Raw genomic sequence first — 17,501 nt, 5'->3', positions numbered from 1 at the left:
CTCCTCCTCTCTGTGAGGAAAGAGCTCCTCCTCCTCTCTGTGAGGAAAGAGCTCCTCGCTGCCCGGCGTATCTGCTCCGCCTTCCGCCATGTTTGTCAATGTGCGTGTTGGGCTGCGAGTGTGTCGCACACATACATACGTCATCAATGGGAATTTATCGTAAACGACGATATATCGCACATCCCTATTCGTCATACTCACGTTCGGTTTGTTGGATGTCGGGATCTCAGCCAGAGCTCTGATTGGTCTAGACTTCTCCGCCGCCGACGGAGCGGCGGCGCTGAACATCGACAAAAAGATTTTTAAAAAAAGGAGAAAAGAGCGACATTAACGTCATCGCGTGCAGGTCACGACTTCAAACAGGCGAGCTGGTTTTGGGTTTACCTTCCGTTTTCTTTGTCCCTGTCGTCCGAAGACCGGAACGGGCCGAGGATGGCGGCTTAGTAACGAGGAGAGGCCTCCTTCAAAATAAAACAAAGAAACACTTTCACATATAAAAGCATGATGTCTTCAACCAGATCTTCTTTAACTTGCTCACGCGCCTCGTAGTCCGTTTGTCGGGTAGCCGTGCTCGGCGTCCTTCTCAGCGTGGAGCACCGACGTGTTGTTGAACGGATCCTCGAGGGAGTCGGCGCGGAACATGTCCATGATCCAATCTGGACGACACGAGACGATTCGGATTAAAGGTCAGACATTCGTCACCGGGAAACTTAAGACATTCTTTTTTAACCCCGTGGTGGTGCCCGGGACGGCGTGCTCCCAGTGCCTCTCTCGTGTTGCGGTGGGTGACGGTAAACACCCGGGACGGCGTGGCCTGAACAAAGCCCAGCGAGGTGTTAGGAGTGATGTGAGGACAGGTTACCTGTGCCCCCCTGTGACACTGAGACAAAGACCACATGTGAAAGACGTGGACCCGGATCAGGGTTCAAACTCACGAGCGGCTGCTTCACTTACTGTTCAGTACGGTCCTCGGGCTCCGCGCGGCGATCCGTGACCTGAAGAAAAAACACTTTTAGAACGACATGAAGCATCGATGAGGCGCTGCAGAGATCAGGAGACACTCACTCGTGTGTGGCGGTCTTGCTCCGAGCGACTGCTGAACTCGACCGCTCCTGGTGGAGGACGTACGCGCTCACCGGCGGCGGGAAGGCGGTCTGTGGAGCGACGCGTTTCATCTGATCGAGCTCTCTGGCCCTGCAGAGGGTGGCGGGTGACTAACGCTCCTGTCAGGCAGCACTGAGGGTTGAAGGGCACTCCGTCGGCTCCGGCTGGTCCGTGGACGAAGGTCGGCTCGGCGTGTAACCTCAGGCCGCAGGAGAGCGCCTGCTGCTCAGATGGTTGGAGGGCCGAGGACGCCCCAAGGAATGCGGGTAGGATTAGTGCTCAGAGCAGAGGCTGCTTCAGTGTCTGCAGAGAGCTGCGGCAAAGACGACAAAACGCTCACGTCAGTTTTTATTTTAAACATCTGAAGCGTCGCATTCACGTCGCCTGACACCACAACAATGTTCCTGAACCTGCTGACACGTCAATTCAAAGGACTTCCAGGGCCCAATTCCAAAATTAAGACGGTTGAACACTGAAGTTTTAACAACTTCACGATTTAAAAACACGTCAGAAACAAAAAATATAGAAATTCAAGCACTTTCAATGACCATTGATTATCTTTCTGAACTTTCAAGGCCTTGATTCACAAACTTTCAAAGACCCGCAGGAAACATGTTATTATACGTTAGATTCTTTACAGGAAACTATCGACCAAATATGGAAAATATTGAGAGTCCGCCAGTTTCAAACAAACGTTAACTTTGTATTTCTCTGATTACAATTTCTCGAGGCCGGCGCCGCTCACAAATTAAATTTCATATTTCGTTAATTTCAGTCGGACATGAAAACTAAAATCAGAACCACCCACACACACCACACACACACACACACACCACCACCACCCCCACACGCCACACATCACACACCACGGTCGTTTGTTACACACAGCTCATTTGGAACACACAGAGACGGATACGTTGTGTGAGCTGGTGGACGGCGGTGCTGTGTGTTTTCAGGGTTGGTTCTCCTACTAGCTGTGAAATGTGAGGGTGAGGCGAAGGGTTTTCAAAGTTCAGCACTAGATGACACTAAATCCTGCACACGGCACCTTTAGTTTGATTTGGAGGTGATAATGTTTGTGTTTATCGACGCGTTCATTAATGAGTCACAGAAATATTTTAAATTCGGTCTGAGGACGTTGTTTGTTGTCGTCTGTGTCTGTGTGTCGTACGAGGTTCTCATCGCTCCGTCACATAAACCACATTATTCTGTGAATTGTGTGTTGTGTGTGTACCCTCTGTGATGACGCCTGGCTCGTGAAACCCTCCCCGTGGCTCCAGGTCCTGGTTTGCTTTCTCCGGATGTAGTTGATGCTCCAGTATGTTCTGGTACTGTCTCCCAGCATCTTCACCTCACACTGTTCCCTCGTCGTCTCTCGACCAGTTCTTTTCGTGTGGCTCTCTTGTTTCTCCCGGAGCTTCGGAGTATTCTCGCTCGGACTTCCTCGCAAACAAAGTTCGGAGCCTTCGCAGCACGAGCTTGTCCGTCATGTACTGTATACAGTTCTGACGCCCAAGCTCTGCGCGGGGGAATCGCCCCGGACGGTCTCCGAGCGAGAGACGCTGAGGACGAGCCGAAGAAGAAGGAGAGGTCATTTCTCTGTTTCCTGTCTCCGAAGTATAATCCTCGTGGGTGGACAGTGACTCCGTTATGCTGGTTTTGAGGTGGCGGTTTGGTCGGACAGTCAGCTGACGCCTGTAACAGACGACAGATCGTCAGTGATCTGGACAGTTTCGGTTTTTGAAGCGGAAGTCAGGAACTAAAAGAGCCGCACCTTGACCGGAGCTGCAGGCTCTCGTGGGTCGACATCTGGTTGGTAAACTGGGCGTTCTGTGTTAACGGGTTTCGACCTCGGCTTGATGAGAGATAAAAATAAAAGCGTTAACGGAAAACAGAAAACTTTAAATCTTTATCAACCAAAGTGAATAAAGCCTCACCTGACGCGGCCGCCTGACCCTCGCTCCGTGACTGGAACTGTTCGCAGATTCCGATGAAGTCATTAAACTTCTGTCACAGGTGAAACCTGAGCAGCTCTCTGTGTCTGTCCTCACCTGTACTTCGCGAGGACGTGTCGGCGGCTGGGGCCTGGTTCTCCAGCGTCCTTCTGTACGGCTCGGCCTGTTCGTTCATTCACCTCTCTCCTCAAAACGCTGAGCCAGGCCACGTACAGGGCGGCAGGTCCTGCTGCCGAACCTTTGCTGAAGATGTGAGCGTCTACATGGCGACGGTGGTCGCGTATAACACTGCCTGGCGGACAGAGAGAGGACGCGGGTCACGCGAGGGATTTGAATCACAGACTGCTGCTGCAGAGGCGCGTCCGAGGCCGACTTACCCATCGGATGCGTGGTTGCGTTCGCAGGTGTTGCGTTTTTATCGCTCCACGTTCAGAAATCTCTTCCACCAGCCTGTCGAACACGCGCGACATGCCGCCGCCTCCGCCTGCAGGTACTTCTGCTCCAGTAATCAACAACCTGCACAACAGGAAGAGAAGATGACGATCATGATCGGAGCGTCGTCGTGGAACAAGCACACCTGAGGGATCAGGGGGATGAGTGTGTGAAGCCCGAGCGCTTTCTGGTGACGACGTTCCTTTGTTTTCTCTGGAGTGAAGGACCGCTGACTGTTTTCCTGCCTTCACATTATTAGTCGACGTTTTTAGTGGAAATATGCTCCTGTTATTTCAACATAATCACAATATAACTCTCTCACTGTGGAATGTTCGACCCACGCCTGAAACACATGGCAAAGAACGGAGACCAAGTCTGAGAAACGAGATCAACCAGGATTAATCCAACCATTGAAAACATATAATAAACATTGTGATTTGTTCTTATAAAATAAAACCAGCCTCAGCCTCTGAGTTCTGCAGCCAAAAACCTGAGCTCTGTGCAGTCTCAACATTTAACGACTCAGCCGACCGTTTCATACGTCGACCTCAACCAGTCTCAAAACAACATGACCAGCACAACGCCAATACCACGACGACGACGGTCAGCAGCACACCTGCGAGTCATTACCTGCTGGCTTCTATTTCACAGTTTCCTGCAGCCCCGCGATCCAGAGCGCCACCTGCTGGGGCTGCAGGTCGGTATACACCACAATTTAACAAGCACACATGAACCCCGAGAGATGGCTCCAACATGAACTTTTGTCTGTTGACAGAAACGTTTCAGTTGTGATACCTCACCTGACAGGTGAGCCCGGATCCAGGCTCACCTGGAAACACATTCCTGAGCGAAGAGCCGTTGGGAACATTATGACTGAATGACTATTGAAGATGTCGGTATGGATAATACAACACCGAAATAGATTGACACAGCTGGATGTATCGACTGTGGTACAGTATATTTTATCACCTGTTAGTGTTGTTGCTGATTTGTTTACTGTTGTGTATCGGTGCACTGTGTGTACATGTGCGCACTGCGCACAGTGATCCAGCGTTGGAGCTAGAAGATAGAAATAAAAAATAAACTAATAGATAAATAAAAAGATAGACAGACAGAGCGAAGTCAGTCAGTCGCACACAAACAAACAGTACCGGACTTCTATTTTTAAGGAGTCAGCTGGTGTCGCAGGAAAAACAACAAACCAACAACTAAGACGAAAATAAAGAATAATTATCATATATAATAATAAAAAGACTATTTCACCTTTCTGTCACCAAGGACACCGTACATTAACACATAAAACACGACAGCCAACAAAAACCAAACCATAAAGTATGACAATTACAGAAAACAAACCTTAAAACAGGTAAAACACACAAAGCACACACAACGACCACTCACACACAACAGACATCTCCACCTCTCACCCACAACCATCCCCACTACAGACACCAACACACACACTCAACACACACACACTCACACACCAACACAACACACACACACCCACACACACACACACACACACGTCAACACACACCCACTCCACTTGTCCCGGGCTCCAGCGGGTTCGTCTCCTGTGTACGAGGCCGGCTGCCGTCGCAGCAGCGATGAAAGAAACTAGACAGATCAACTCTTATTCTTTGTAGGAATGTTAATTAAATATGAGAAATGAGCTGAAAGAACACGAAACACCAGCAAACTTATTTACTTTTCTTTAACTGTTTAATATAGTAAATGAGCTGAAGCTAACCCGCTAGCCCGGAGCTAACCCGGGTGTCCGCCTCACCGTAACTAACTCCGGAGTCCATGTCTTGATCAAGTCTGATTACAGTAAATCCGTTATCGAGTGCGCTCGGTGGACTGACTGTCCGGGGTCGTCCTCTGCCCAGACCGTTAAATCGTAAATTATCTGTCGTCCCTTGGTAACGCGTCATCGGTTGTCTCGTTCGCGCGCGCCGGGACGTGCTCGCGCGGGCGGTGACCCCAAGTCAACCTATGGCGCGCGCAGCCAATGGCAAACACGGGAGACGCACTGACGCATACGTGGACGACCCATTACCGAAACAGACTGATATGAATGAATACTGTTTGACAAAGAAAACGCATGGTATACCTATGCGATGCTAGAGGACTCTATAGGCGGGATGTTATGCGATGATGAGCAGAGCACGACACGATAGAATGTGGAAGATCTCTTGTGGATGATTAGACGAGATATCAATATGTATGGATGCGAGATGAGAAGACCCACTATATCTACACACCTCTATTATACAATATATGTGAAGTATTGGCTATTAGATACCTAGTAGGGTACATACTAAGACGTGTGATGTAAATATGTGTATTTTCACAATACTAGGTGTGGTATATATTAATACGTCTAATATATATTATCCACACTATCGTTATCCACTATATCTAATGTGTTATTATTATATCTATTACATAATCGACACACACCTTACTAAGATGAACACAACACATACACACTATACACACATATTAGTATATAGAATATATCTCTATATATATGTGTGTATTTTGTTTTCATAGAAGGAACATATTAGTTATATTTATATTCCAAATCACCAGTAATTAAAAAAATAATTACAATACTAATACACTGTGTTATAGTCTTGTTGTTATTCTTAACTGTTCATTAATAAAAAACCTTAATTCACAACTTACCATATAACACGTATGTATATACATAAAACATGCACATATATATTGCATAGTTTTATTGTTTACATGTGACGCTCCTTGTGTTATGTTTATATGTGCACACAGTCAAAGTGAACAGGCATGATTCCTCCCGTGATTCTCCACACACCCACACCCCCACACCCGTAAACATGGAATGTGTATTTTCCTGAACCGACATGCAACCTGATCCAAACGTCACTCTGTTTATAAATTCAAATGCTGAGTTTACTGCTCAGGTAAACATTATCTATATATCTATTAGGTTGATCTGAGGATCTGGTTTAGCTGTTTATGTAAATGTTTAAAGCTGCTTGATGGCATACTAGTGTTAGGTAGAGGGAAGGCAGAATATGAAATAGAAAATCTAATAGATATTTATATATATATATCTCTAGATAAAAGATATAGACTAGAGATATTATATGAATATATATCTATATATATATATATAGTGTGTGTGTTGTATATATCTTATACCACACAACATATATATTACACATATTAGCTTGCGCATATATATATATATATGTCTATACTAATATATATTTACACATTATATGTGTATATATATATATATTTTTTTTTTTCTAATATATATTATACATTACATATATACACACACACACATATATACATAGTACCGATACACAGTAGGATATACATGTGACCTATATATACTATAATTATATGTTTCTATAGAAGGAAAATAGTTATATATATATTCCAACACACAGTAAAGTCATTAAAAATAACTACAATACTAATACACATGTGTATTTAGTATTGTAGTATGTTTACAATGTTTAATTAATTAAAAACAAACGTAATTAAAACATACACAATGTTATACATACAAAAACTATGCACATATATATGTGCAATAGTTTTATGTTTACCTGTTGCAGCTCTTGTTGTTTGTTTATATGTTGCCAGAGAGCAACGTGTAACAGGAGAACGTGATTCTCACCCCACACACACACACCCGAAACACTGTGAATGTGTATTTTCCTGAACAGACATGGCCACCCTGGACTCAAACGTCACTTCTGTTTATAAATTTAAAGTGAGTTTACTTGCCTAGGTAAAACATTTATATTATATTTATATATTTATGATTCTGAGGACTGGTTTTAAGTTTTATTGTAAATGTTTTAAAGCTGCTTTATTAATAGTATTATTAATGCAGATTTATAATAAAATATATCTTATATATATAAAATATGCTGTTTGTTTTATTTGAACATTATAGCTTCATAAATAAATCTAACTTGTACATTTAAAACACATTTATCATCATGTGAGTTTAACATGAGCACTAAAGTGAAAATCTGTCTGTCTGATAAACAGCTGATTATATTTTTAATAAACACACAGACGGAGGTCAAAGTCAATAACTTTATTAGAAAAATAGGTTTAACTCACCTCACTGTACAGTATAAAACAATTCATTTGTTAAAAACAAACAGAATTCATCGTGGACTCTTTAAAAATCGACGAGTCAGCATGAAACATGAAAACAGGAATCAAACAACGAGCCGCACCATCCGACTGAACTCAACATGAAACATGCTGCGAGATCTTAAAGGAGAAATCCACCCGGCTCCAGACTACAACTCCCACAATGCCTTTCTGCACGAACGCGTCATGTTACGTCACTACTTCTTCTGTGGTGCTAAAAAAACATTAAAAACAACAAACCCCAAACACACACTCGGTTTATTCTCAGTCCAACAAACGTTTGTTACATGAAGAACCGGCAGCGAGCGGCTCTGAGTCAGACTACAGATCCAAGATGGGATTGGAGCCGAGCGCCACAGACGGGATTCAAACTGATGCAAAGACAAGTTTCTGAACGATCAGTAAACATCCCGTGACCGAGTTCAGACACTCGGTGGATTCACTCCTTTAGATTCACGTGTCTGACGTGAGTTCACAGTTTGTAACGGCAGCATGATGATGATCCGTCCACAGACGTCAGAACAAACTCAGCGACATCGACACAGAAAAACTAAGACTGTTTCCTGTCGTGGAAGACGAAGGAAGAAGATGGCGCCGTGTTTCCAGGAAAAAGTCACGTGAAGACGGCGACGCTCGTCCAGTCTCGGTAAGCGCCGCCGTCGCCGCCTGTGCGTCTCTGAGGTTTAAAAAACAAAAAGGTGGCAGAGCAGGCGAGTCCTCCAAACTGAGGTAGTTAACGGACCCTCGGTGGCTTGTTTCCTGTTAGCCCGACCTCCAACAGCGGGTGGCGCCGCCTCTGATCACCAGAGACGCGTAGTCCGTCGTTAAGACGAAGTCTAAGAGCTCGAAAGACAAAAACAAAAAAACACTCCAAACAACAAAAAGTGCTTCTCCAGGACGACGTCCAGCAAGTCTCACATGGCACGTGTCTACAAACTGGTGATTATCTTCAAACGTGGCAGTTTTCAGGAGGAGAAGAAGGAGAAGGAGGAGGAGGAGGAGGCGGCTGTGATGCCATTGGACCACTGAGTCAGGTGACCTTACCGTTATCCGTCCACTGTTGTCGGCGGCGGCCTGCAGCGTGTGCCGTCAGTCTTCATAGCGACACGTCAGGACCAGCCTCGACCCCTTTTTCCTGCTAGTCAGGTAACAAAAGGAAGCAATTAGAGACAACAGGAAACCAGGATCATGTTACATGTACACACACACACACACACACACACACACACACACACACACTCAGCTACAGCTGTAGAGAGGGAGAGCATTCAGCTGTAAACATGCACGGGTTCGATGCCTTAAAAACAAAACGACAGGTTGGGATCAGAAAAAAAAAAAACAAGGTTTGGAGGTGCGACAGGTGGACAGACAGACAGGTGGACAGACAGACAGACAGGTTAAAGAGCAGCCACTGAACTGAAGAAGCGAGTCATGCGCGGCAGCTCTCTCCCACGACAGACGGCACAAACATCAGACTGAAACATGCAGATTAGTATCCAGGCCTTCAACAGCGAGGTAGATCCTTCTGGGACAAGGAAAAGCTTTTATTTTGAAATTAAGAAAATCAAATTGTGCTTTTATTTTCTCTCCCCCCCACGCACGCACGCACGCACACACACACACACACAAGGAACGCCTTTGTGACAGACAGGTGGAGGTGGTGGAGGTGGTGGGGGCGTCACAGTGAATTTAGACCAATTGATGTTTCTGTACATGATAATGAAGAACTGCGTACAGAGGTGGAGCAGGTGGAGGTGGGCTAGATTTGATTTGATGACATGCAAAAAAAAAAATAAATAAATAAAAGTAGCGATGTGGCCAAACGTTGGCAAACCTTTAAATCCATTTTTTTCTTCCACATGAAGGAGCCTTTAAATTTTTCTTTTTTTTTTTGAGGCAATTTGCAGAGAGAATTTGCCGAAACATGAATTTGCAAACACAATTTGAAGTTTTGTACACGTGTGCGTGTAAATGTTTATTAAAGCAGACAAACAGCAAAGAATACAAGCCAAAATGTAAAAGCCAAAAAGTTAAAAAAGGACAGCGACGGCCCTTTTTTTTTTTTTTTTTTTAAATCTTCTTTTCAATAACAAGACACGCAGTAACTTTGTGACAATACAAATTGTATTTCATGTGTTTTAAATACAGCTTTAGGAGACAGATGCTTGGTCGCTGTGCAGCTACTTAAAAACATGAAAAACCAGAACGTCTAGAAACACACAGGAACAAGCTAGAAGCCAAATAGACAGCTCGAGCACACTGCAGCTAAAAATCGCTTGTTTGGTTCGTTTTTTTTTTCTTTTATGGAAAATTTTACCGACCAACTTTAAAAATAAAAATAACACAAAAAAAAGGAGGGAAAAATAAAAACCAGTTCGCCAGAAACAAACATGGTGGGAGTGACTACGCTTCGAGTCCAAGCGGTTATTAAAATATGTACAGACAGACAGAACTTGCCAGATGTCACCAAATTTAGAGGAAAAAACAAAAACAAAAAAAGGCAACCGTGATGGGACTGAGAGCCAATCAGATCAAGTCTCTAAATAAAAAGATAAAAACAAAAAAAAGAATAAAAACACGTTTGTTTTGTTTTATCAACTACTCGATTACTTCCACTGCTGCCCAAAAGAATCCTGATAAAATTCCTGGTTGTCGGATTTGTAACCGGAATAGTTACCAGAATGGTCACCGCCCTGGAGCGGTTGCTGAGCAATGGGTTGAGAGCCCCAGTTCTGATTATTGGTCTGGCGCCGCTTGGAATCTGGCTGGTTGTACCCGTCAGCTTTGCGCTTTCCTCCTACATTTCCACCGCGGCCACCCCGAGCACCACGTACCCCTCCTCGCCCTCTCGGCTGCAGGCCTCCTCCTCCTCTTGCTCCCCGTCCTCCGCCGCCGCGGCCCGGTCCCGGTCCGCCACCGCGTTGGGAGAAGTTGGACCTGCCTCTGGGCGCCCCGGCACCGCCGCTGCCACCGCGTCCTCTGGCCGGAGAGCCTCCGCCCCGGGGACCCCTGCTGCCGCCCCGCCCTCGGCTGGGCGCCTGGAAGTCGTCGTAGCCGTAGTACGGGTCGTCGTAGCCGCCGCGGTAGTTGTGATAGTCATAGCTGTAGTAGTCATAGTAGTCATCGTAACCGTAGTAGTCAGGGGGGTACGAGTAGCCGCCCCGGTTGCCGCCTCTGCCCCGGCCTCTGCCAGGAGGAGGCATGTGGGGAGGAGGAGGGTAGTAGTAATAGTCGTCGTACCTGCAGAGAAGAAGACACAGTGAGGAGCTCGGCTTCGACAGATCAAGACAGAGGAGCCGACGAAGACGACGTTCTTACATTTGTGTTTTGGCTGCTTGTCTCTGAGCTTTGCGCTCTTTCCTCTTCTGATCTGGCGGTTTGGCAAAAACAATCTCGATGGGCTCGCCCTCCAGCTCGCTCCCGTTCATCTCCTCCAACGCCTGAACACAGTCGGACATGTCAGTTAACGTTTCACGCCAATGTTTCACATTTAGAGTCGCGCAGAGAACGCAGACAGACGGGCGGGTGGAGATACCTTCACTGCCCCGTCCCTCTCCTCAAAGTGAATGAAGGCGTAGTCTTTGAGCTTCTTCACTCGCTCCAGGTTTCCAAACTGACTGAAGGACTTCTCCAGGATCTCCTCCGTGACTCCGTTGGCAAGATTTCTCACGAATAAAACCTTCACCTGCAGGACGGACGCAGACACACATCAGCATTATTTAGTATTTAGGAGGCGTCATATCAGCTGCGTCAGTGTGTGTGAACATCATGGCTCACCTTGGCCATGACCTCCGGGTCGGGATCCTCGATGGGGTCGGCCCACTCCACCGTCACCACGTTGCCCCACACCTTCACCTTGCCGCTCATCAGCCGGCGGCGAGCCTGAGCGGCTGTCTTGTGGTCTTCGTACTCGAGGAAGCAGAAGCCTCGGTTCTTCTTCTTGTCGTCGGGCTGGTGGTACAGTATGACATCACTGAGGCCCTCTGAGCGTGGGCGGGGACACGGAGAGGTTCTGTCAGGTTAACGCTGAGCTCGCACGGCATGAACAACACGAACACGCTCAGCTGTTCTTACCTGTGACTTTAGCGAACTCTTCAACAATCTGCTCCTTTGTTTTACTCTTGGGAATGGAGCCAACAAAGAGCCGGTTGTTGGCGACAGATATGCACACCCCGATGTGTTTGCCGGGGCGGATCTCGTGATTGTTACACTGTCAGAGAAAACACACGTCAACACACTGCGAGCGCCGAGATCAAGTTACCGGCTCCAGGAGACGCTCACCAGCTTCACAGCTTCCTGGGCAGCTTCTTTAGTGCAGAACGTGACGAAGGCGTAGCCCCGGTTCAGGCCGCTCAGCGGGTCCATCATTAGCCGGAGGTCCCAGATCGGCCCGGCCTTCTCAAAGAGAGGAACCAGCTCATCTTCAAACAGGTCGCGGGGGATCTTCCCGACAAAGATCTACGAGAAAACATTTCTGCGTGACACGTCTGTTCAGAACAAGCTGGGAAAACATCGTCAGCGCCTCCGTACCTCCGTCCCGACGTTGGGCTGAGCTCCTGAGTATACGGACTCCGGCGGCGGCCCGCCGTACTTCCTCTGGCCCGTCGTGACGTCGAGCGTGTAGTCGGTTCTGTCCAGGAGCTCTTTGATTTTGGCCTCGTCGGGTCCTTTAGTGGAGTCGGACACTTTGGTGCCTTGTTTCTCTCTCTGCCTGTACGTCTTCATCACGCCGCACAGAAAGGCACTTTTGTTCTGGAGAGAAGACAAACTGTCAGAACCTTGACATGGACCCGCCCTGACACACACACACACACACACACACACACACACACACACACTCTAACTTACTTGCACATGTGACAGGTCGCTCTCTTTGAACTGGACCAGCACCTGCAGCGCTCCCTCCTCGTTGAACTCTTTCAGCGCTTCAATCGCCCGTTCATCGAGGTCGCTGTGTGCTACGAGTCCTGATCAACACACACATGAACATATGACACACACACACACACACACACACACACACACACACACACACACACACAGGAAGTCAGGACTCATCCAATCATAAAAAAAAATTGATCAGCAGCAGCTCGAGGTCAGACACTGAGTGAAAGTTCAAAGTTCACCTGCTGCAGCCCAACAGCTGCTCTACTGTGTGTGTGTGTGTGTGTGTGTGTGTATGTCAGTCACAGTACCGGCCTCACAGCCTTCATGGTCACACCGTCCTTCGACCCATTCAGTCACTTTGTATACACGACAACACTCAGGGCTGACGTTACAAGAAAAGACAAAGACTAAAAACTAGGGATGTAACGATGCATCGTGACACGGTTAAAAATCGGTACAAATGCGTGACGACTCGCATCGGTTGACAGAAAAAATGAATCGTGATTCTTGGCGAATGGGAACCCGCACAGCTCTCACTGGTCAAACAGGCTTCCCGGCACGTTGCGTGAGCGTGACGTGTTTGGTCCGTCCTGCACGCGACTTCAAACTCCACCAGGAGTGTTTCAGGAGCAGTTAACAGCAGTTTACTGTGAGACTGTTTCTAAAGAAAGCAGATATCTGTGTTTTGTTGTTTAAGATGTAAGTTCACTTTTTATAAGAACACAAACAGAGTTTCTGTAAAGAAAGATTTTTTTCCTACAAATAAACAGATCATTTTATTTGGTCATAATTTGTCTGTAGCTCATTTTGATTTAAAAAAATCGTATCGTAAACAAAAAATCGTGACTCGAATCGAGTCGTGAGTTGAGTGTATCGTTACATCCCTACTCAAAACTGAAGATTGAAGACTAAAGACTCAAAACCGAGGACTAGGAATGTAACGATACACTCAACTCACGACTCGATTCGAGTCACGATTTTTTGTTCACGATACGATTTTTTTTAAATCAAAATGAGCTACAGACAAATTATGACCAAATAAAATTATTATATTTATTGTACTTTTTATTTGTAGGAAAAACTCTTAGGTGATTTCTTTACAGAAACTCTCAAACAGTTTGTGTTCTCTTATAAAAAGTGAACTTACATCTTAAACAACAAAACACATGACAGATATCTGCTTTCTTTAGAAACAGTCTCACAGTAAACTGCTGTAACTGCTGTGATGCAGTTTTCCTCACGAGGCGTAACCAGGGCTCTAAATTAACTTTTCTGATCAACAGCCAATGTGGCTGTAAGTTTCTGAAGTTACCAGCCAATCAGAATTTACACTAGCCACATGTTTCCCTGTGCAAAAAAGAGCAACTGAATTAATTTGATCATTTTATTAACTAAAGCTTTAAATTAATCTGACAATGAAGTTGGAAACTTGAGTATATACAAAAATGATCCTGACATTTCATCACTCATTAACCCTTACAAACTATTCAGGGTCTAATATGACACATTTTTGTACATAGCAATAAAATAAAAACATTAAAACTCAGAGCACCTCGAGCGACACAGAAAAAAGAGAATCCGGTGGATTTTCAAAATAAAATACCCCGTACAAACTGCCGGTCGTAAAAACAGACAAAAGCGAAACTAATTAACTACGTAGCATATTCACACATGTAGAAGCATGTTCAGAAGAACGTACACCGGGAAAATGTCCAAATCTGAGCAAGTAAACAAAGTCTGGCGGGCTAAGCGCTCGCTCCTGAAACACTCCTGGTGGGTTTGAAGTCGCGTGCAGGACGGACCAAACACGCCACGCTCATGCAACGCGTTGGGAAGCTTGTTTGACCAGTGAGAGCTGTGCGGGTTCTCATTCGCCAAGAATCGCGATTCGTTTTTTCTGTCAACCGATGCGAGTCGTCACACATTTGTACCGATTTTTAATCGTGTCACGGTGCATCGTTACATTCCTACTGAGGACTAGAGACTTTAACGAGAGACAGAGGATTCATCCAATAAGCTCCAGGTGTAACTCAGAATTCTGAGTTGAGACGAAGCCTGATGAGCCTAACGGCCTTTAACCGTCCTCAGTCAGCTGATTACAAACAGGAGTTAACGAGGTGTGACCGTCGTTAGAAGTGATTAATATTCAAGATTCAATCTGCTGATTCAATCTGCTGATGTTCTGTACGGAGGCCCTAAAGGGTCACACACACACACACACACACACACACACACACACACACACATTTATTCCACCTGTTTTCCCGTGATAACGAGATAATTAATTAGAGATCTGGAGAAAACTAAACGATAGTCTGTATGCTCACAGAGAGTGTGTGTGTGTGTGAAGCATCAGCTCGGTCCACAGCTGGTTCTGGTTCTGGTTCTGGTCCTGGTCCAGTCTTACCTGCTACGTAAAGCTCGTCCAGCTTCTCTGCGACTTTCTGAGGTAAACCAGCTTCCAGCAGAGCCGGGAAATGTTCGGACTGAGTCACCGCCGCCGTCGTGTCCATCGGCTCCTCCGTCCCGTTCCCGTTAACGTGATCCGTGGACATGTCTGCAGACATCTGAGAGGGGGAGTCAGACATCTGTGGGGGAGACAGACAGACAGACAGCTGAGAGGGGGAGACAAACAGATGAGAGGGGGAGACAAACAGATGAGAGGGGGAGTCAGACATCTGTGAGGGGGAGACAGACATCTGTGGGGGAGACAGACAGACAGCTGAGAGGGTGAGTCAGACATCTGTGGGGGAGACAGACAGACAGCTGAGAGGGGGAGACAGACATCTGTGGGGGAGACAGACAGACAGACATCTGAGAGGGGGAGACAGACATCTGTGGGGGAGACAGACAGACAGACAGCTGAGAGGGGGAGACAAACAGATGAGAGGGGGAGTCAGACATCTGTGAGGGGGAGACAGACAGACAGACAGACAGCTGAGAGGGGGAGACAGTCGTCATGGTTACCGGTGCAACATAAACACAGGTGTGCTTTGGCGCCATCGTTGACAAACATGAACGTGACAACAGTCTCCTCCTCCTCTCTAACCTCCACCTGGTGCTCCTCCTCCTCTCTAACCTCCACCTGGTGCTCCTCCTCTCTAACCTCCTCCTCTCTCACCTCCACCTGGTGCTCCTCCTCCTCCTCTCTCACCTCCACCTCTCTGCTCCTCCACCTGGTGCTCCTCCTCTCTCACCTCCACCTCCTCCTCCTCCTCCTCTGTGGAGCCTCCGTCAGCTAACGTTAGCCTAGCCGTGCACGGGCCCAGGTCTCCGCCGTGCGCGTGCACGTGCGTGTGTCCACACCGGAGCCGGTAACCGTTAAAACCCGCGTCCTACCCGCGAGCCCGCTCGGTGTGTGTGTTCTCCATGTTTCTCCTCCCTCACGGTTCGTCCACCGAACCGGGCCCGGTCTCAAAATGCCGGCTAGCCGCGCGCTGCTAACGGCAGCCGGTCCGGTGGGAGCACCGAGCGCGTGACCGCAGACACGCGGCTCCCGGTGTGTCGGTGTGTACCTACCATGCGAGTGTAGACCGGGGCTGTGGGCTGTGCACGGTGCCGCTCCGCCGCGCTGAAGGTTCGGGTGCAGCAGAATCTCCCGCCGGTGCCGCTCGGCTCGGTTCTTCAGTCCCGGGGAAACAAAATGGCGGCGACGTAACGTCGCGAGCTCTGCCTCTCTGCGCGCACGGGGTTTCTGACGCGGCTCCGCACGGGCGGCTCGGGTTTCAACTTCCGGTCAGATTTATATTTCTACAGCTTTTATCAGGAATAATAATTAAAATAAACATCAAAGACACGCAGATAACACACTGACGTCACCACATTCATAGTAATAATGTAACAATGCAACATCAAAGCTGATTCAACATTACAGGACTTTTTCAGTAAAGGGGCGACTTTTATTTTGAAAACTCAAACCGGAAAACCGTACAAAAAACATTTCATTTATTTATTTATTCATTTATTTATTTATTCTTTATACTTTCATTGAATAAAACACGTTCATGAGAAATTATAAATATTAATATTGTAGTTTTTTTTTAAATTACTGTGTTTGTTTGCAAACGTACAGGCAGAGCCGTGTCTAGCTGTTTGGGGGCCCCGGGCATGATGCTACTTTGTCAAACTCTGAGGAAGAGATTCGTTTAACGTTTTCTGTTAAAATCTGTAACAGTCCGTTACATTTTTAGAGGAAAACAGGTCGAGTACAATAACAGATGCAGCTAGTTCCTGAAAAACAGAGCGATGAGCACCATGTGATTTATGTTTGCATATGTTTTGCAGTACATTACAAAGTGGACAACTTGCATCTAACTGATGATATGGGATTAACTCGTACTGTTATTGATGGCAGAACTATGCATGGTCCATTCACATGACACATTTATTTGAGCCCATCTGTGAAGCAAACTCTGTATAAATCTGACTTTATTTACATTCATACACTCATGGCCAGCAAAAGCTGTACCTTCATGCCAGACGCATACGTCCGTTCTGATGCCGTTGTTTATGGTGCCTGTCATTATTCTCTCACTCACACAGTGAATGGTGGGCGGCTGTCAATCATCCCGTCACACCTGTCAACAGACGTCACTTGTTACCTGACAGCCCAGCCCAAAGGTGAATCTGACATGATTACCCCACAAACACACAAGAAATGACAATGTTTGCCTGGCTACAAATAAAGACAGCTACTTTTCTCCCAAAGTATAATATAAATAAATAATATCTAATATCAATAAATATATAATCTATAATAATATATTGAGGCTGAACTTGCAGTTTGGGGGACCCCTGGTGGCGTGGATAGTCCACAATTAACAGTAGAATGAAAACAAATCTAAACCAATCCGACGTGAAGACAAAATTCAGTTCTTGTTTCTGTCCCATCTGGAGTCAGATCCACAGAATAAACTGTATGAACACGTTAAACTGATGAAGCTGATACAAACC

General features: G+C 46.4%; 1 protein-coding gene across 8 annotated transcripts; it reads right to left on the bottom strand.

Annotated features, from left to right (window-relative positions):
• Positions 1–8,428: 8,428 nt before the first annotated feature.
• LOC104939692 (heterogeneous nuclear ribonucleoprotein Q) lies at positions 8,429–16,245 on the bottom strand. Of its 8 annotated transcripts, none has more exons than XR_003462466.1 (12): positions 16,068–16,245; positions 14,956–15,136; positions 12,510–12,628; positions 12,192–12,413; positions 11,943–12,119; positions 11,736–11,871; positions 11,439–11,644; positions 11,197–11,346; positions 10,980–11,101; positions 10,339–10,901; positions 8,706–8,799; positions 8,430–8,504 (listed from the first exon to the last, which is right to left on the bottom strand). XR_003462466.1 is itself a non-coding variant. In XM_027279368.1 (11 exons), exons 1-11 carry the CDS (start codon positions 16,068–16,070, stop codon positions 8,771–8,773), a joined length of 1,908 nt encoding a protein of 635 aa, XP_027135169.1. In that variant the 5' UTR covers positions 16,071–16,245; the 3' UTR covers positions 8,429–8,770. The 8 variants fall into 8 exon arrangements, 5 of the variants coding, with proteins under 5 accessions (XP_027135169.1, XP_027135170.1, XP_027135171.1 ...); XR_003462467.1 differs by having other exon boundaries at positions 10,496–10,901; XR_003462468.1 differs by having other exon boundaries at positions 8,706–8,796; positions 10,496–10,901.
• Between the last annotated feature and the right edge of the window lie 1,256 nt (positions 16,246–17,501).

The sequence above is a fragment of the Larimichthys crocea genome, chromosome VI (assembly GCF_000972845.2).
Source record: "Larimichthys crocea isolate SSNF chromosome VI, L_crocea_2.0, whole genome shotgun sequence".
Classification (NCBI taxonomy): Eukaryota; Metazoa; Chordata; class Actinopteri; family Sciaenidae; genus Larimichthys; species Larimichthys crocea.
This window is presented reverse-complemented; position numbering and strand designations above follow the sequence as displayed.